Source organism: Apis florea, unplaced genomic scaffold (assembly GCF_048593485.1).
Source record: "Apis florea isolate Af1SG1 unplaced genomic scaffold, ASM4859348v1 contig_3772_pilon, whole genome shotgun sequence".
In the NCBI taxonomy this organism is placed as follows: Eukaryota; Metazoa; Arthropoda; class Insecta; order Hymenoptera; family Apidae; genus Apis; species Apis florea.
In genome coordinates this window covers 3,151,871-3,173,699 of record NW_028256845.1, presented here as the reverse complement: position 1 = coordinate 3,173,699, position 21,829 = coordinate 3,151,871, and the positions used below count along the sequence as shown (strand labels likewise).

At 38.8% G+C, this 21,829-nt stretch overlaps 2 protein-coding genes and 1 long non-coding RNA gene across 3 annotated transcripts in view; 2 read left to right on the top strand and 1 right to left on the bottom strand.

The window, feature by feature from the left end:
* LOC100871724 (uncharacterized) overlaps nt 1–21,829 on the bottom strand; it is a 237,477-nt gene that overhangs the window by 105,072 nt on the left and 110,576 nt on the right. The window contains 1 exon segment of the mRNA XM_086915363.1: nt 10,073–10,189. Within this exon segment, the coding sequence (XP_086771489.1) occupies nt 10,073–10,189 (117 nt within the window).
* LOC100864300 (uncharacterized) overlaps nt 17,705–21,829 on the top strand; it is a 189,504-nt gene continuing 185,379 nt past the window's right edge. Inside the window, exon 1 of the mRNA XM_086915365.1 lies at nt 17,705–17,931. The gene's annotated coding sequence lies outside the window, so the exon portion shown is untranslated. The remainder of the gene's footprint in view (nt 17,932–21,829) is intronic.
* LOC147656423 (uncharacterized) lies at nt 18,234–18,862 on the top strand. The gene is made up of 2 exons (XR_015294491.1): nt 18,234–18,366; nt 18,451–18,862. It is a non-coding gene; the product is annotated as an uncharacterized LOC147656423 (long non-coding RNA).

The following is a 21,829-nucleotide window of genomic DNA, read 5'->3' as shown; positions in this document are numbered from 1 at the left end:
AATTATCATCCAAAGTGGCCCTCGATCCTCTGTTTCTCGCGATATTTCTTGTTTTTGTTTCCTCCCTCTCCGTTTTTCTTTCGAGGATTACCACTGGTATGAATAATTTTCCCTAAACGAATCAAACGTTCCTCCATAGAACTGTCATATCATACCTTTTCTCCTTTACGAAACAATTTGAAAAGCAAGAAATGGGAATAATTAACAAGAGATCGATATCTCGGTGATAGAAAATGTCTATAACTACGTCCTAGTTTCTACGGTAGTACGATAACTCTAACTCGAAGCAGGTCATCAGAGTCCATCTGGCGGAACAAAAAAAAAAAAAAAAAAAAAAAGGAGAATATTGCGGAATTAAACGTTTCGCAATGTCGGAGATGAGAAAAGTCCTTTCGATGCTGGTGTAAAACGATAGTGGAGCATTGGAACCGGGGCAGATCCCTGTACGCGCGTAATATTCGCGCCGATGGAAATAGAAGTTCAGGCAAACAGAGCGAAGATCTTAATCGCGAACTTCTCGCCATTCCTCCTCGCTACCTCTTTCTTCCTTTTATACAACTTTGTTACGCACTCATTAAAAGTTGCCCGGGCCGGCGTTTATCTTACTCTCTCGACCTCTACCTGGACAAAGTTGATTCGAGGCTGTTTCAACTTTTTTTCTTTTTCACAAGTTGAAGAAGACGATGATAGCGAATTGTGACAGGTTATTTGCACGAAAAATTATGTTGAGCACGATTTAATCGCGCTTGAAATCGATCGATACGTACGTTCTCTCCTCTCATCCGTCATTTCATCCTCTTCCGTCGAGTGACGATCAATCGAGAAAAGAAACGGACATACAACGATGCTTAATAAATTTAAAATATGAATAAAATTCAGCAATGAGAATAGATTAATTTTTTATCGCATCTCTGAAATAAATTTCAGGCATCTGCTTAGCGTAAGCTCGACAGCTTCCACCAAACTGCTCGCCAAAATCCATTACCAACGGCACGCCATTCACCCGTCGAGTACGAAGGAATATTTCATTATGAAATTACAAAATTCTATCCGAATTATCCGAACCCCGTTCCTTCGCGATCCACTAAATTTCGTGGCGGAATTCGGCAAAATCTTATCGTCCCGGAATCCTTTCCCTCGTAAATCGTTCTAATTGGTTAATAAAATATTCGTCAGATGGCGTCGAATAAATCGCGAGAGCATTCCGTTCCGAGCTAAGAAAGGTTCTCTAGCTGGGTCAACTCGAATTTCTATCTTCCACGATTCCACCTTATCTCGTTCCCGATGAGCGTGACCCCCTTCTCCCCTGGGGGATTTCTGACCAGAAGAAAATTATCTTTAAAAAAATGTATATACATTTACATTATATTCTTCCATGGATAAAGAAACGCGTCTTCGAATATCAAACGATATCGTTCCTTCTTATTTTTCTTTTATCTCGAACGTTAACATTAAAAACGAACGATGAGTGGATAAATCGGAACTGGAAATAACAATATTTCCAAACTGGATTTGATATTAAGAGTTTGAGTCCTCTTATCAGAACGGTAGATCTTTTCTGATTTAATGGCGAGCTTACAAGATTTCGAGTTAGAGCGAAGGCGGATATAGAGCGTGCGTAAAGAACGGATTGAACGAACGAGGACTTCCCTTTACAAGGACCTGCTTCGTGCAAGAGATTGGGTGCAATGGAATAATGATTAGGATTTCAGCTACTTTCGCCCTTAATGGTACTCCCTCCACCAGGGATACTTCGTTTTCTCTTTAAAAGTACATCAACCCATATAACGAAAGGTTTGCCCCAAACCTCCGCTTTAAAAATGGAAATTTAGTGCAAAATTAAAAAGAGACTGGGTTAAAAGTTTTACCATCGTTAAAATCCGTGGCAAATCCATTTCCTAAAAAAAAAAAAAAGAAAAAGAAAAATAAAAACCCCACGAAATACCTTTAAAAAAATATCCAAGTTTGTCGCGTCATCCCGATCAAAAGTGTTTCCAACGATGGAATCGGTTTCGATCGGTCGAAGGGAGAGATCTTTGCGCATCCTCGAATCGATGGAACATAATGGATTGAACGTCGACTCGTTTCTTTCTTTCGCTCGTCCAGCCAATTCTTCCCCGTCGCGACAAATTTCGCGAATCGAGAAGACGCAGACGTGGCACGACCCGCATCCATCCAATCAGCGTGACTCTTTCGAAAAAAAAGAGGAGAGGGAAAAGCGGCGGAAGTGGGCCTCTACGCGGGAAACCGAAATCGCAATTCGACGAGAATTTTCATCCCTTCTGTTTCTTCCATCGAGTATCGTTGCTTCGAGCTTTTCGAACATTTCCCCTTTTGAATTGCCGTTGCTGGAAAATTCTCTTTTCTCCGTTTGCAGCCTTACGCTCTAACTCTTTTGCCTCGAAATTATCGCGAGATTCTAACGATTTATTTTAATAAAGCGACGCTAAGCGAACGAAAAAGGAGGATTACGAAGTATGGTTTATCGTAATTATATTGTGGATGGCGATGAGTTTAATGACGCTTTACGAAACAAATTCTTCAAGCTTCCGTTCCCGAATAAAAATAATAATAGTTTTCGCCTTCTTTCTTTTCTTCTTTTCGAGCGAAAGAATTATTCCAAAACGTGGCCCGTTCCCCTTAAATTTTTCATATTAAAATCCTTCGATCGATAAATAGCATTAAAAATTTGAATAAGAGATAAAATTTAAAACAGACGAGAAGAACGTGTACAAGTATCTTCGAAACTAGCTACCAATTGTTACTTTCGTTCGTAAATTCTTACAAATATACAATACACGATAAACCTATTTTCATTGATCAGCCACTCCACGGGTTTCGCGGAATTCGTGGCTTCTTTGTGGCTAACAATCCTCCTCGCTGGTAAATTCGATACACGCGTCGCCTTTCACGAGGACACTTTTCGCGAGCGTGCAAGTTTCATCCGGCCAAAGGGGGAAGTTGACGACGGGGACGACACGGGAAGCCTGAATGCCTTCCTCCTCCTCCTCCTTTCTTCCTCCCAGCGTCTTTTGATTCGTCTAATGGATCGTATAATGCACGCCTGCCCGGCACGTAGCGCCTTTGTCGAGAATATCGATCTTAACGCGCGAAACGAAGTATTCGCGATGGGGAAGAAAAATTTCGTTCGAATTAATTTCCTCCTCCAGCGTTTCTTTCGATCGGATCCTTTGGGGAGTCGTAGTCGAATCAATGATAATTGATGCCAATTATATCCGATCTGTGGACGATGGTGGATCTACGAATATCCGATCGATAGAATTTGAAACGAAACAGATTAGGGAACGTACTCTAACCGCGCGCTTAATTTATCCCTCCGTTCGATATAAACTCCCTGGTAGATAGCGATTTCGTTTCGATGGAATTTCGCCCGTTCCCGTGCCAACGTGCCCTTCCTCTTCCCCAAAATCCACTTAACTTTTTTCTTCGTGTATAAAACCGTTCCTCCACGAATCGAATCGAACTGCGTAATTCCCGGTATAATAATGATAACTCTGCTCCCCCACCACTTTTGGCCACCAATGTAATCGCGATGTTATTTCGGGAGACTTCAACTGGCTTGAAATTTTACGAGGGGCACGATTCACCGGCCCGATTCTTAACTGGAACCGGACCAATTCTTTTTCAATTTTGTGTTAATAATAATCTGCGGAGAGAAAAGAATTGGAGTCGAAAAAAGTGTTCGATACGAATATTTTTCTTTTTTTTTTTTTTCATCGAAAAGAGACTTTCATCTCCAAAGCTGCTCGAAACAGCTGTGTAGAAAAATTTGCGAAAAATCCAAAAGCCAAGAGAAGTTTTTCTTCGAATCGAAAGCCAATGGCGGATCTTCGGGAGTAGCCGGCTTCAAGAGAGATTATATAAGCGCATCGAGATGACAGATACGTTTTCGAACGATATTTTATCTTCGAACTTTCTCCGCGCGCAACTCCGCCGATCACAACTTTCCCTTTATTATTCGTACTCCCTCGTAGTTTTTAAGTGCTGCGTTATATACAGGACGGGCGTTAAAAAGCGACGTAATGCGCAAACTTTCCGAATCGAATCCAGGCCGCGAGAGAAGAGATTCGTTTTTGTTTCGTGGAGAACGGAACGAAATTTTTTATTACCATTCCGGGAAATGGGGTGGCCACGTGTGACGCGATATCGAACGCGGCCTTTTGAATTTTAAATCGCGACAGTCGAATTACGGGGGATGCTCGTTAAATCGAGCAATTTGCAGTTCCCGGCCAAATCCGCATTGCTAATCGGCCCGGTTAATGCTCTTATTACTTTCGACGCTCGCGCGATTATGACATTCCATTGGATTTCAATCGATAATTTCGGCTTTCGAATGGGAATTAATTTCCCGATAATGATCCTCTGTTTACTTGCTCACCCATTTGATTTCCAGGCAATCTAATGGGGATGCGCCCTCCTTTTCACGCACAACTTGAATAATTTCTTTTTTCTTTTTTCGCGTTATCCACTTGTCGTATTCTTATTGTCTTCCAATCGATCTGTCTCTTGGAACGATTATTATTTCTATTATATACTCTCGTCCAATCAATCGTTGTTGTATCGCTTGATTAATCTTGAAGCGATCTCGAAATCGCGAGTGATTTATATATGAACGGATACAAACAGAGAAAAGGAAGATCTTCTAAATTGATCTTCTCCTAATCTTTCGATCATTCTGATTAACCAATGATCTTGATGCTTCTCCAAGCGACCTTGATCTTCCGCTTTGATCTTCGAACGATCTAGACTTTAACCATCCACTTTAACCGATCTTGACCGTGAATTCCAAACGATCTTAACGCGATTTCGGTTCCTTTGATCTTCGAACGACGTCCACCACGTGCCTCCAACGATTGAGATGATTTTCGAATGACTTGGAAGCGTGCTTAACGTACGGATTCGAGGAGAGAAAAAGGAGATCGTGGAAGTTGAAGCAAGTTAGACGTCATAAATCACGTCGTGGCGCATTTATGCCAGTCGCGCGCGCCTCCAGTTTGCCGTGCGACACTCGACTTTCGTAACTTATATAAATTTCAGGAGGACAGGAGGCCGGCTCCATCAACGAATCCCGTGAAATCGACTTGTAACAGGGCGAACGATATTTTTCACGGATCGAAAACCAATCCATCCTATTATTTTATTTTATTTATTACTTTCTTTCTTTTTTTTTTTTTCTGCCAGAGATTCGACAATTTGTCGCAGTTTCGCGAACAACACCTCAGTTCCCCTCCCGCGAGAGACACTTTATTTCGACAACACCTGCTCCTGATTACCGCCGCCTTAACCGTTTAAATAATAACGCCATGTTTCAGGGACAAAGGCTCATGGTTGGCGAATAATAAAAACCAATAGTTCTTGCGAACAGGAAACTGTTGACTCGACCATGGTTTGTCAAATACCTCTTGTTTGAGACTTTTCAAAAAATTCAAACGTTTCAATTTACGATATTTTTATATACGGCCGCTGCAATTTTCACAATATACTTTAAGAGAGAATAATATTGTTATTCTTCTTTATTCGTGTGCGTAAGGATTAATCTAACAAATGATTATAATCGACGAATTAGGACAAGGTTAATCGATTCCAAAAACCAGTTCGAATTTTTGCGAAGAAGCAATTCTTGATTCACCGTGGTTTGTTAAATATTTCTCGTTTGAGACTTTTCAAACATTTCGAACGTTCCAATTTACGATTCTGAAGTTTTACAATTTTTATATGCTGCAATTTTCAGGATATACTTCAAGAGAAAGAGAAAGTAATATCCTCTATTCGCGTGCGTAAGGATTAATCTACAAATGATTATATGGGCGAACTGGTAAGGTTAATCGTTCGATTCCATATTTTCCAATTAACGTCACCGCAACACACACACACACACATCGTCGGAAATAAAGTCGGTCCGCAGTTAGTTCGATTATTGTGGATCCACAGGCCGATCGCGCGACAATTTATGAAATTGATGAACCGTCCTAGATCGGCCGCATGAACCGCAAAACCGAGACCGATTATACGCGCAATCAAGTCGATTTATTTATTTTGAAAACGCGTTTGTCCTCGGCGAATTGTTAGCTTGCCCGTAAAATTGACAATTCTCGCGATTAGATGGGAAACACAGTGAACGTGTGAATGAAACTGTGAAACGATCGACGACCAACCACGGTGGTGAAGTTCGAAACGATCGATTGGAATCGATCCTTTGTGAAATTGATATAATAGATCTCGATAAGATTTCCTAACGTGAACAATACATAGAAAATACGTAGACCAATATAGGAGATACTATGATTGATTTCGCATTGTGAACAGTCGTTTTCATCGACATGAAGATGAATGTAACCGTTTCGTTACAACAAAAAAAAAAAAAAATGGAAATTTCGTTCTTTTTTTTTTTCTTTTTTTTAAATATTGCGAGCGACATAACAAAATGCGACACTGCGTTGATTACAAAAAGTGAAAATCAACTTTGCTCTACGAAAAACACACTGCGAGCACTGCAGAAAATTGAAACATGCGATATTCGTATCGTTCATATATATATATTTAAAAAAGAGAAAGAGGAAAAAAAATATCGAAACTTTCTCCTCTTTCACTTTTTTCCATACACGGTACCATTTATGAATAGAAAAAAAAACCTTGACTAATAATTACGGGAAAACTCTGCGTGTCAAAGTAATGAACATCGGTGGGGATATTATTCATTGGATCATTAAGATAATGGCCCTGTGTTCTTTTGCCACGATTCTTGAAATTCTCGTGGAATTCTTACTACCATTCCAGCGATGTAATGCGTTTCATTATGAAAAGTAGTTGATGTGACATTTTTTTAGACGATACTTTACTTTAAAATATCGTTTCGTTTTCCAACTTCTCAACTATACTATAATTTAAAAAAAAAGAAAAAAACGTTAACGATCAGAATACGTATAAAACGTGTATAAAGAAAACAGATATAAGTATCTATAACGACGATAAACAATTTGATATTCCCCGATGAAAGAACGAAAGGGAAGCGTCGTCTAAGGGGAGGGACGAAAATGTTATAAATTGCAAGATCTAAGAAGAAAATTTCATAAGAGTATTATCGTGATTCCAGTTAACGAAGTCACAAAAGGACGAGGTATAGAATTTCCTTTGTCAGAATCCTGTTTAAACAACGCGAGACGAGAAACGAGAGTTGATCGAAAGCGTTCTGAAGGGAAACTATGAAAATCGTCGAAGCCCCTTTGAGCGTAAGAAAAAAAAAAAAGAAAAAAGAAGAAGAAGAAGAATCACGAGGGTCGAAGAGAGGTGTCTTTGGACGGATGAAAGAAAAAAAAAAAAGAGCATAAGATGCGTAGCGAAAACGCTGATGTTTTATGTATATGTTCGACGTATACGTCCAGCAGGATGGTGATTTCTCCATAAATATTTAATAAGCTTACCGTAACGAAAAACGTTTTCCAGATATATAGTTGCACTTTCTCATGATCTCTCGTCAATTAAGGAACGTGTTCCTCGCTTAAATTATGTTTTATCGCCCTTTAATCAATGACAATCAATTATTTAGATTTCTTTCTTTTCGAAACATCCACGAGGAACGTGACGATTAATGAAATTATTTGAACGAATTTCCAGCTTCGTTATTATTGTATCTTAAATACCTTGAATTATGAAGACGGAGAGAGAGTTTGAAGGTAAGTCTTACGAAGTACTTGGAGTTAATTGTAAAGTAAGTAAGAGGTCGTAATAAATATTTGATATTTTTGGACCAAGTTGATGAAATATAATGTTGAATTTATAATCGAAGATCTTTATATTTTTTAATAATATTAGATATTTTCATTCGTTAAATGAAGAACCCGATGGAAAAGTAATACAAGTACATTTAAAAAAAAGAAAAAAATACATTCATAAATATTTTGAAAGAAAAGTGTACAAGTGTATTTTTTAATGGTAGTAGCAAAGTGAAGATATTTTTATTGCAGGTTTACTTTATCCATCTCTCGGACTCTAAACTCTTCTTCGATTCATTAAAATATAAAAGAATATATTCTTTAATTTAAATATTATCTTTCATTACTCGAATCGTATCTTTAAAAATCATTTGAACGACAGGAAGGATACACTCGATATAGATTATACTGAGATAATCAGACGTTTTGATGGAAAAACGTTTAATTCATAAATCCTTAAGCCAGTTCTCATCCGCTTTTCGCAATTAATCGAATCACATCGTAAAATAGTTTACATTGTCAATTAAATATTATCCATCCTGTTAACTCGAACGGAGGATGGATGGAGGAGGGATATAACCAGTTGAAATATTAATCGTGTTACGAGGACGCAATTAACGATCGAGAGGAGAAGGAAGGGGGGAGGGGGAAGGGGAAGTTTAACGCTCGACACGATCTTCCTAACGAAAAGTAATCGCGGCTTGGAAACAGTCGACGATGGAGTAAGTCCGTTCCGTTTCGTGAGAAGGTAAATTAATTTGCATTTAAATGAAGGCACGTAAAAACGCCGGATAACGCCGCGTGAATGGTGGACAAAGGGAAAAAGACCCAATTAATTACTGCAGAGCCTTCTTTACTCAGAAAAGTATATATTCTACGGATACCTCTTCTTTGTTTCGTTCCATTTCTAACGAAAGTTATTACTTTTGACCGCGTTGGAACTACTGTATACATTTTAAAATTCAAAAAAACAAAGGGGCATTAAAAGGGGGGAAAAGATCCAATTAATTATTACAGAGACTGAAAAGTATATTCTTAAGGATACCTCTCCTCATTGCTTAATTTTCTTCTGTGCGCGTTTCAAAATTTTAAGAAAAAAAGGAACAAAATTTTGGGAAAAATTTTTAAAAAATATCCAAATTAATACGAAACTAGATACAAAGCCTCTTTTCCCTAACTGTATATTTCATTGATACCATTTCGTTTAAATAAATTCTCTCGTAACAATTTATTTCTCTTTGTGTTTAAATTATCGTATGCACATTTCGAAATTTCGAGAAAAAAAGGAATAAAATTTTGGGAAAATTTTAAAAAAGGGAAATATCCAATTAACAGAAAACCAGATACAAAATCTCGTTTCCCCAACTGTGCGTTTCATAGATACCAATTTTATTTAATTTCTCTCGTAACGATTTATCGTTACTTCTTTTTTTTTATCCTATGCACATTTCAAAACTCGAGAAGAAATTTTACTGAATGCAAATTTTTTGGTTGTTTCTTGTTTTTTTAGCAGGTTTAAGGAAAATAAAAAAATTTCTTTTTCTCCATCGATCACAGTTAAAAGCGAAGGGTGTACAAGGGTAAAATTCGATACGCGGACGTTTTCGCTGTTCGTTGGGCTAAGTGAAACGATGCCGGGTAAGAGTAATAAGAAGCACTTAGCCAAGAACGTGTTCCTATTTCGTAATGGAGCCAGAATTCTATCTCTTTCGTCGTTGTCGGCCTTCGCGTCCACGGTAATTCGCGCAACGATGTTAAATCGATTTTGTAAAGCAGCAATTCATTCCGATTGCACTCTTCCATTACAGCACAGGGTGATTTGTAAGTAACGTGATTGCAGCGATCTCTTCGATTTCTTCTCCATTTCCCTTCTATATTTCTAATAATCTATTTCTAATTTATTTTTACTAATTTTGTTGTTATCCTATAGCATATATATATAGCTTCGATTATCACTTCGGTTATCGAATCGAACGAGCTCGATAACACGTGGAAAACGAAGTTTTTTTTTACCGTACAGCTCTTGCAAATTGCCGATATCGCGTAATATCGCGTACTGTTGACGTTAAAATATGCAGAAGGGTATAATAAGGTTAATTGAAAACGAATCTCCCGTTAATACGATAGTTTAAACGCGAAAATTATCGGAATTTTAGTATCTTCCATTCAACGACGTATCGTGTTGGAAAAAAAAAAAAAGGATCCGTTATATATTTAAATTCGATACCTTCGATTTTTTCGAGCTTCCGTTCGAGCGAGACGAAATAAATAAATCGGATAAATACGAGCGTGGTAATCTCGGTGTATATGTAACGAATATTCAACAATATGTAACTCACTGCATGTGGAGTATCGGGACTGATTTGTCGGAGAACAGCACGACAGGTCGATCGAAGCGTTCGTTGGGGCCGCAAACTCGTCCACCGCCTTCGAGCTGCAGCCAACCACCCTCGCATCTGCAATAAAAAGACGATACGATTGTTGAGTGAGCTTAATTATTCCAATTTATAAAAACGATAAAAACTATCCCCTTTTATTTCCATTATTAGTTTTTTCTCTTTTCACGTGGAACAACGCGAGAGAATTAGAGAATGGAAAAAAATGATTGTTCCCTAGACGAGTTTAAAATAGTCTTAGTATCTCGACGGACACGAGTTGGGAAATTTAATAGCCGCGAGATGTATCGACGTGGTATTGGCAAGTTTCAAGATCAGCAGAATAGACAGTAATAGTCCTTGGGTCGTACGAGTCGATACCAATCACGTATGACCGTGGTATTCGATACCGATATTTGTGGAATATTGACGATCGCATCGGTTATTGGACCAAACGCATTTTTGATTTGTCTCTTTCTTTTCGTATATCTATGTACCTCCACTGTAATCTCGTCGAGATTATTTTTTTACTTAAAAAAAAAAAAGAAAAATGAATGAACATATTGTCGAATGCAAAATATTTTTCGTATCGTCATGAACGAAAAAAATATTTAAACATATTTATCTTTAAATCGTTGGGTTTGTATACTTTTACGATTTAAACGTTCGAGTTATACGATCTATTAGAATGTATCTTTAATTAATTTATTTTCAAATTGAGTATAATTCAAGTTTTAACGTCAAACGATGGAATCACATCCAGATACATTATTAGCACCGTTCACTTTCCACTTTTCGCGATGGAACGAGTCACCGTCGTCGTCGTTGTCGTCGGTGGTTTGACTCGAAGGGCAGAATTGCTTCTTCGATCGTGGAGCGACTTCAAAGGATTCGTTCTCCTTTCCACGAAGGCTGCGTTCGTAAATGGTTGTGGATTGGAACGATTACGCAATGGGCTATACGTAACGGTGATGGAATTGTGCTGATTCAATTCGGCTTGCCGTCTCCGTAAAAGGGAGACGCCTCCCTCCCCGTCCGTAACATGATTATTATTCGTCAGAATAGATCTGTCTCGATTTGTCAATTACGAAATTCATTTCAATTTACGATCCCGAGTTTTATCGAAAATTTGTTCAGATTGCTCGAACGAATTGAAATATTTCGATTCAATTTTGTTCGCTCAACTCCTCGTGATCTTTTCAATCCTGCTCCATAGTCTTCACGAGATCAAGAACATCTTTTCTTTCACGAGAAAAATGTTCAAAGAACAGAAAATACAATTGGTAACGAAACAATAAACAATTGTTATAGTAATTAGATTAGATTTAAGAAACACTGTGAAATAATTAATAACTATTATATTATAATATCTATTCTCAATTTATACCTAACGAATCTCTCAAAGAGCGAGATCTTGATAAAATGTTACATTTCAACATCATTTAATAAAAAAATCTTCACAAGTTTTTCGCTAGATATAAAACCATCTCCATAAAGAGGCTTTCTATTCCCTTTTTTAACGTAATCTCGCATTTATCTGGCAAGATAGGTTCCCCGATGAAAAAAACCTGGAAGAACGAGCTGATTCTCCAAGTTCTCCAAGATCCGAGCAACGATGTTGTGAAAGGATCCATAGAAACAGTTCGACGTTTTATCTAACTATTTACTCGAATTCGACGTTAATTAACGACGTCGGCCTATCATTCCTATTGTAACGAGTTGTTCAAGATGTTCGTATATGGTGTTCGAAATTCAAAAAGGAACGCAATCTGGTAATTACTTCCGTTTCACGGAGAAAAGGAAAAAAAAAAAAAAAAGAAAAGAAAATGCCAGGTTCCTCGACGAGAATTAAGATAATTATGGAAATTAATTCTTTTGAAGTCTGGCCTACAGCCACGGTTAGTTAGTTAGTCGGTACATTGAAATGGGAGAAAAAAGAAAGAAAAGAAAAAAAGAAGGAGAATCGATTCGATGCATTTGCATGATTGGTCGTAATCCACCCAGCACGTCTTATACAATTTCTTCTTTTGCCATTATTCGAAAATGCAATTACGAGTGTTTGGATAGGACGAACACCGTTGGATTTCGAGCGTTTCAGAAAATCGGGCGACGTTCGAATACGGACGGTTCCTTTAAATAACCCGAATTTCGAAAGGAAGGAATTAAAGAGGGGGCGGATGAAAGTTACTCCCGAGTTCGAAGAAAGGATGGGAAAAGAAGAAATTGCGAGTACCGCGGGAATGTACACAGTATGAGAAAGTTTCTTGATTAACGGCAACTGTACTTAATACTTATTAACCCGGATACAGTGTCTACAAACTTGCATAAAATCCTTCACATTCATTAATTTAACAAATTCTCTCAACTTTAATCATTCAATAAATATATTATAGCACGTAATTGATCTGACTATTGATTAATTTAATTTCACTTTTCGAATAATACCGAAATTTGATTTTCATTTTCACGTACGTATTGAAAAATATGCAAATCATTAGATTTCGTCAAAACTATTCCCGAGAATACGAATAACCGAGGAATACGCAAAATATCTAAATCATTTAAATACTTATAGAGGCAAAAATAAAGGCGGAGGAATAGGAAGAGCAATTTTTCTCCGCATCGATCGATAAAAGTCGCTTATCCCCGTCGTAACTCTAATCAAAAGTTTTATCTGGCCGGAGGATTAGCGTGGGTGGAAAATACGCATGGTGGAGGAGGAGGGAGGTCGGAATCGAATCCGTGGCTCGTCGATGCCGCGTGGCAATTAATTCAAAACCATACGTCCGATACAATGGTGAGCTATGGGGTCACGTATCCGACCCTTGATGCGACAATGGAACCCGAGAGCCACACCGGTACACACACACATACACACACACGGTGTATCAAGATTTGAATGAGCCAGCTCAGATACACGGGATGGTTGGCCAGTAAAGGTATTACCACCGGGAAACGCATCTCCGGGATTGTCTCGTTGATATGTTAATTAACGTTATTGATGCCGGTGCGGGTCGTGCAGTCGGCTTCGACCTGGGGCTGTCTATTAAATCCGGTTTAATTTCCATTCTCGGTGTCTCTCCTTCGTATATACCATTGTTAATCCGGGGGGGGGAGGGGGGAGGGGGGAAGGGGGAGGGAGAATGGAAAAGTTTAATTGATACATACGTACACGTACTTTTATGAATACTTTGTTTCATACTTGCGCGTTTTTTCTTTCTTTCTTTCTTTTTTTTTTTTTTGTTGGCGATTTAGCGAATGAAAGTTCAATTTGTCGTTCGTTCGTTCTCATTGAGATGAATGAGCGCGTTTTGCAAACCCCCCTGGCTGATCCCGCATCTCTGATTTAATTTTGCGTTTAATTTCAAGAGTAGAATTATTTTTACAAACGATTTTAGACGGTTTTCGCAATTGTGTATAACGTTGGAACGGAACAATGACGTAAATATCAACGGTAATCGAGTTTTATCGATTATTTACAGAATACAATTTTTAATTCCCGTCCGATATATCTCATCTGTAAGAGGTTCGGACGATTGCAATTAATGAAACGTTTCCCGCTTTTTATTTATCTCCATTCCAAGTTTGCGGAACGTATTGAATTATTCCATTATCATGATTGACGGTTTCATTTCGATTCGCCGCTCGTCAACTGGATTTCCACACGATTGGAGGAGAATTATTGCCGCGGTAATTAATTAGCAAAAAATTATCGGGATGACATTCGTACATTCGGTTTTTCGGGATGATTTAAAGTATCGTCGCCAGGAAATGCAAACGATAATAACACGTCGAGGCTCGATACAGCCTGGCTGGCCTCGGGCCTCGTTCGATAAAAATGCGGATGATTAATTTTTATCTCTCACGCGATCTGTTTAACTCGTGCTCGTGAACGACGAAACATAGAAAACATTGGGGGGAAAAAAAGAAAAAAACAAGCAATATTCTAGTCTCGTCCAACTGTTATTCGCCATTTGTTATCGTTATTTGTTATAGTTGTATGTGCAATCTCTTTCTAGAAAGGCCGTTGCTTTTCTATCTTAAGCACAGCCTGCTTGCGATTGATGGTTAGTTCGCCATTCCTCTTCTTTTCAGATTTCTCAATTTTTGAGGATATATCCTCGAGATTGTCAGCGGAAATCACGAGGAGATGAGCTCTATACTCTCATACAATGATACGTTATCGATAGGAAGGTACGCTTCCTTCACGATTTATTTCTGTTTAAAAAGCGTCGCTTTCTCTTTGCGATTCAAAATTTTTCGTGTCAGAATGTTAATCCGTGATAATGGCAAAAAGGAATCAACGCCACTTCGACAGAAGCCATTGTTAGTATAGAGCTTTAAAATATTCTTAAGAAACATAATCCTACTAATTGTATCAAGTACAAAAAATCGAAAAAATCGCAACGTGTTAGTCAGAGTTTCTAATAAAAAAAACTGTCGAAAGAAAGAGACATTTTTTACTCGACGATACAAATCTTAAATGTCCACCACGAGGATGTTCTCCACATTGAAAAAAAAAAAAAAAAAAAAAAAGAAAAAAAAAAGTTTCGCAGAACCAATTCAACGTCCACGAGGATGTTCTCCACGTGAAAAAAGAAAAAAAAAAGTTTCGCAGAACCAATTCATCCCATTTTGTTTTTTCGCTACTCGTTTTAAAGAAGCATGGGCCATCGACGATTTTATCGTTGCTGCTTTTACCGATGCGCCGGAAACCATAAACGCCGCGAACGGCCGCGAAATGAGAGTACATAAATAAGCGTGTTTTAAAGGGTAGGGCAGCGAATGTAATTACGCGGTGACCGACTACACCGGTCGGGTAATTGGGCGTTAATTGCGCGTTTCGCGAGCCATTTCGGATAGGAGAGGCCTTTCAAATGTTTTATCGGGAGGGGGGGATGGTAAAACTGGCGAGGGGATGCTTCCGTTTTTTGTTCCGAAGATGAGAAATGCTCGCGGTGGACGACGATGACGGTTCGAAAACGGGAGTAATTGCATTCCTTTATTATCCGCGATTTCGAAAAGCGGACAATCGAGTAAATTTTTCCTCTCTTTTTACCTCCATCGCTTCATTATTTCGCGCTTTTTATTATTGCGCCTGGAAGAAGAGAACGTACGAACGGACCTCTCCCTCGCTTCCTCTCTCGCCTCGCCCTTGGTGTATCCTCGTCGAGAGAGGTAACGATTCACCATGAAATAAAAAGGGCGAAACATTCTTGCGGGTAAGGGAATAATAATGAAGGAAAGGAAAGAAACGGAGAATCCTTAAAGGACGGCCTCGTTTCAATTGACTTGCAGATCAACCGCTTTTTCGTCGTCCGTTAGTTTTCGGGAACACCTTGGGAAAAGTCAAGATTTACCGAGGCTTTTTCCCTCGAATTTTCCTTTTTTTTTTTTTTAATGCAATTGAAGATCGTTTGATAGAGTAATCGTTAAAGAAGAATTTTTTAAAAAGAAAGTTATTTAATCATCATTAATCGGGAATCTTTTGGCTCATCATCGTTCCGCAAAATTGTAAGAAATCAAAATCAATCAAAATCGAAATTTTTAAACTTAATCTTTGCTATCCCAGTGTCTGAGCATCCTCGATAAATCTAAAAAGTCTCATCTTCGATCGGGATCAAATAGGGGGAAAGCTTTTATCTCGCTTCAAAGATTTATAATCTAACGATTAAATCGAACCGTAATTGAAAGTTCAAAATCCGAAAAGCAATATATCCCAGTGGAATTCGTTTTTATCCGCCAGATATTCAAAATCGCGCCATTTCGGGAGTAAAAATTTCCCTCTCTCTCTCTCTCTCTCCCCAACGACGAGAAAAGAAAGAGAGAACCGAGGGTGTCGGCCAGACACCGACAAGGTATCCCCAGGAAATTGGACGCTTTTATTTTCTACGCGATTCCACCAGACCCACGCGCCATGTACACTGTCGTCTCCCTCCCCCTTCCACCCTCTCCTCTCCGCGTGTACACACCTTTGTTTCGTTCGACTCAGCGCTGCCGTCCATCAAACGAAGTTAACCCCAGCACCGGAAAGTCCATTCGATTTCCCGAGTTCGTAGAACGTCTCGCGCGCCTCGATGCCTTCCAAAGAATGCAATTTTTGTTTCGTTTGCCTCCGATCACGATTTTCCGTGCCGCGGAAAATTAAATTCGAGGGAGGGGGAATTTTCGAGCGACGAATCGATATCGATGACGCGTGTTGCGAAAACAAACGCGCAGTGGAGAACGTTTGAATGAAAAGATTTTTATAGTGTATCTTTCTTGAAGCTAAAACATTATTACTTAGATGCAATAAAGGTCGCCTCTTCGGGGACGATGTGAAACAACGAAGGTTACTTTCGAAGCGGTGATTCTCGAGTAAAATAAAACAGTGGAATAATGAACGATAATAACGAAGAAGAATTTCGTTTCATTCGGAAATGTATCATCGATGAATCGTAAATTGGCTTTAAAGTAAAACCTAATCGATCGAACGTACACGTGTCAACGTATAAATTTTTCGAAAGTTTTATAAATCCTATTTACAAAAGCAGTATAAGCAAGTTGCGTAGGAAAAATTGCGACCCGTATATCAAATACTTACGAGTTAAAAATTACTTCTATACTCGAACGAATTTAAATTTTCCTGAGAAATATCGGGCAAAAACGCGTGATCGTTAATTGAAAATCAAGCGTAGCAATTTGTGCTCGCGATAACGACGAATTACTCCTCCCGGATGCATTAAAAATTTCCAACTCTCGCTGGTGGGGAGGAGGGGAGGGGGAAGTAGCAGGTTTTTGAATTATGGAACCGAGATTTCTTGGGAATGGGAACGTCTCGCATGCCCAGCTTCCCTCGAGGATATCGCTATGCGCTTTCAAGCGAAGTTGCGAAACACTCCGCCGCAATTTGGAAGCTCTCGTCTACGCGGAGTCCCTTGTAATCGCGCTGTTGGCACAGGCACGAAACAGCCAACTCCGTGGACACTGTTCCCCGAACGTGAGACAGAGAATCCGGAATTTCGTGTTGGTGAAAATTGCCGGCGCCTTGCCTCGACATTAACCGTGATCGACGTTATTGTACCGAGAAATTTTCCAAATCGGAGGAAATGCTTAAATAAGTTGAAAATCGAAGTTCAGGTAAACGAATTGAATTCGAGTAGATAATAACGACGATGTAAATTACGCGAATAATAAAATGTGTACGTGTTGAAAGAAGGAAAAAGATTATTTTTTAATTTTCAAAATTTTTATCGAAGATCGTGAAAGATGATTCATCCATTAAAAAGAAGAGTTCGCTGCAAATTAATTCGTTCTATACAATTTAAAACGAAAATTTCATTTTATCGAAAAGGTTCACATTCAATTTCCACAAAATTCTAAAAAAAAAAAAAAAACGAACGAGATTATAGAAAACACACAAGAGGGAAACGAAATAAAGATATAGAATTAGCGGATCAGCGTAATTGGTCTGAAAGATGTTTCAGCTTCGCGGTGATAAACGTCTTCTCCAACCGGAGAACGAAAGCTCCATTTGACAGGGATCGGTGCACAGAGAAGAGAGGAGTAGCAGAGGCGGATGCGGCGGAACCGCCTCTTCGAAATACCGTGCAATTTGGTTCTCGTCTTGTCGAGAAGCGGCTTAATCGCAGCCGAGTCTCCGAGCGGAAAACGGAGTCGTGGCGACGGAGTCGGGTTGTATGCACGTTACGTTTGTACATCCGGTGGTTCTGGGTCCGCGCATACAGAGGGAAACGTTCGTACGTGCGGTTACACCTTATAGAGAAGACAGGTCCTGAGTGGAAAAGGACGGAGAAGAGGAGGAGGTTGACTCGAGGTAAAAGGTAAGCAACCGGATGTCAACTGGAAATCGCTGTATTCATCCTTCCATTTTCTCTTTCTCATCCTCCTCATCATCGTGAAAAGGTGGAGGAGGAACGGATCAGTTGGTATTTTACATTTCACTTCATGCGGGCAAGTAGTTTTCCTGCCAGAGAGAGAGAGAGAGAGAGAGAGAGAGAGGCAAAGTTATACTGCAAATCAATTCAGCTTGGGCATTCGAATGGAATCGCGGCGGATTATAAATTTAAATGTAAACCGACGTGGTTGTGGAGTGACGAGAAACGATGGCCCTCCCTGTATTTTCCTACCACTATCGTCGGTTCATCCTCTCGAAAGAAATTGCTGAGTGTAGATTGCGTCAAATTCGAGACGGATGCCAAGATTTTCAAGGAACCAGACGTTTGGGGAATAATTGCTGATTCCGTGAATATTTTCAGGTAATTTTTCTTTTTTTAAGCGAAAGATCGATTGAAATAATTTAACGAACGTATACACGCAAAGCTTTTTTTTTCACTTTTAAGCTGTTCGAATTATCTTTTGAAATGGAGATCGCGTGCATATTATGGAACGCTCTCTATAGTTGTCGTTTTGAGTAATTATAATGGCGATACTTTGAAAATATTCATGATCGTGAAAAAACAGATTTCAAAGTAGAGCAAGGAGGGAAGCTTTTGAAGCGCTTTTCGCGATCGCTATAATGTGGACCCGGTATAAAATATGAACAGCGAATCTCGATGAATAATAGAGCGTGCTACATCATCCTAAGCCAAGTATGACACTTTCAGATAAGCTGAAATATAAAAGTTATGCAATTTATTGTGCCATCATTCCACGACTCGGATAATTGTACGGGAAATCATATTGCGAGATATGTTATTAAACTTGTACAGATTAATCCTGCGTGATATATCCATTGAAATTAAATTAATATTTCATACGAAATTAAGCTCTGGAGAATCCGAGGCAAAAATACAGTTTCCATCCTGATAATTATATTCAGTATTATAATAAATATCTATATCGTTAGAGATATGGATTAAATGGATATTAATGATAATTTAATTAAAATTTCTATTAAAGGCGTTCATCTACGCAAAGATGGTTGGAAAAGTGATAAAGGTTTCGATCGTTTTCCCGTTTTGTTTCATCGAATCTGGAATCGGGCAGTGAAATTATTATTCAAACCCGATTCGAAGCAAGCCCGAGGCAGATGTTTTATCTCTGAAACTTAAATAAGAATCGTTGCTGTTGTATAATATAACAATAAAAGTACGGGTCTTTAACCGTTTTATGAAAACACTTAGCTGGTGATGAAACTCCGCGAACTTTCATCTCCCTGTTTTTGTAAACATTTCCACCCAGACTACTTTACGATGCATTGAAAATCTTCGCGTGCTTGTCCGACCAGCGAATTGATTCGCGGAAAATTGACTTTTTGGAACGAAAATTTTGCTTCAAACGCGTTCAAATCCTCCTCTATAAACAGTGAAAAAAATACATCAGTCACATCACGAAAATTCTTTCGATTATGACGCGAGCTTAAGATTTTTTTCACGATCCGCGAGGGACGAAAAGATCAGCTAAAAGTAAAACAACTGATTAAAATTTCATTTTCCACATAAAGAGACGAAAAGGGAATTCTCGTTTATCTCGTGGAAAGATAACAAAGTAAATAAGAGGGAGCAAGGATGGTTAAAAAAAAAAAAATAGAGAAAAGTTGGCGAGAATGGAAGAGACAGAGACAAGATCAAACTCGAACGACGATCAGAGGGATAGAAACGAGAGAAAAATAAGCGAAAGAGGAATTCTGCCCGATCCGTGCAATTTTTTGTAATTTTGCAATTAATGTAATTTTACAATAACGGTGCGTTTAAATTAAAAAATTTTCATTCGTACTTGATTCCCTTATCCGGTAGATTAGATAGGTTAAAGCTTGCCAGGAATACGTCAAACTTGCACGCATGCTTTTGGCATCTGAAATCCACGTCTCGCGCCACGGCCAGTTCTCGAAAACGCTGCTCTCGCTAATATTACGGGATGACGGCTTCTGAAAATCGCGGTTGATGCTCAGACCTGTCGGACCGCGTTCGCGTAATTCGCGATAACGATGTCTGGTGAGTAACGGAACGAAGCTGTTTCCACGAATTTCCAGAGAATGGCTCGTGGAAATGTTGGAGAGAAGGGTGAAGTCTGCGACAGCGTTTTTTGACTTTGTATTGGCCGTATTTTCCGGCGAGCGCAGTCAGAGTCCGTTTTTCTTGACAAGATTATCGATTTTACGGATAAGCTTTTACGAAATTGCAACCGTAAGCGCGTATTGGTACTTCGTGCAAGCTTATTTTTTTTTTAAAAATCGAATATCTTTATCGAAGCTTATTACGAAATTTTTCAATATTTATTTTTTTTTCTTTTTATAAAAAGAAACTCGAGAAGTTCTTTCATAGTACGATTTGTCTCTTTTAAAATTGAAAAATAAAAAAAGATAAGATCAACTTCTTTCGCTCTTGATAAATTCATCATTTCCAAGAATGATAAATGAAATAAGACGAGCGTCGCTTTAATCCAACCGTCACCGTTCTATCGTTTATGCGAAAAGAATGAAACACGGGATTCTTTCCACGAACGGAATCGGTTGAACGACATTTCGGATGGATGAAAATGCATAAAAGAGTTTTTTTTCTAGAGAGAGAGAGAGAGAGAGAGAGAGTTCAGATTATCGGCGTTGAATTGAATAATTGGACCTCGTCCGGTTTTATTAAAACATTGCCAGCTCGATGACTGGAACCGTGTGAAATTTGTATATGCAGTCATCGGTGATTTATACGAATTATTTCGCGTTGGCAGTGTGCTCGTTACGGTAGATAGACACGAAAGGTTGTAACGGAAAGAGAGGAGAGAGAGAGAGAGAGAGAGGATGTTCGTCGCGTTCATATAGGGTGACTCGTACGAATCTTTCTTACCATATTTGCTTATTTATTTATTTAAAAACGAATGGAATGGGACAGAGTTGGGAGAGGAAAGTGAGAAAAATTGTATTTTTTCTTCTAATAGCCTCTATGACAATTATTAATTGTATTAATTGTTTATGACGATTTTGTGAAACAGTGCTGTAGAAAGGGGAAATATTATTTATTTTAACGATTTCCTACTAGCGAATAAATAGAACGAATGAGCAGAAAAATAATAGGAAAGTTGAGGAAAGTTGAGGAAAGTAATGGAAAAATGAGAACGATATTTAAGAAAGTATATATCTCCCTTATAAATACCGGGTAGCGCTTCCGAAACGTCGCTTCGGCGCCATTCGGTCTTTAGCACGATCGCTTATGATAGTAAGCTTTCACGAGAATATACTGGCCCAAGGGTTCCACGAATTTATAGATATACTATCTATACCACCATTTTTCACGTCGCATCTATTCATCACTGTCACGCTATTATTTATCAAAAAACGAAATATTTTCCCAATATCGTGCTTTACATAAAACTAACAAGATCCAAGTTTCAAAATATACTTTCCGCGCTTATCCCATTTCCTCTGCGCAAAACCTGCCTTCTTTTATTTCTTTTTAAAGAACAATTTTCAATTTTCAACTCAAGAGTGCTGTTTCTATAAAACAACATTTAAACACTTCTACATACAAGAGATTTCGAGATAAATATTTCAACACGGTCCAAAACTCTTCGAAGATAGAAAAAAAAAAAAAAAAAAAAATCCACGAACTCTTCGAATTCTTAACGAAAAAGCCGTCACGTCGAAAAACCGAGAAAAACTCCCTCGATTCATCCTCGGCTCGACAAATTTCCAGGCGACACACGATTCACACCGACGAACCCGTGGTGACAGTCCCCGGGTCACCATTTTCCATTTCCGCGCGGCGCGCTATCTCTGGCCGTCCAGAG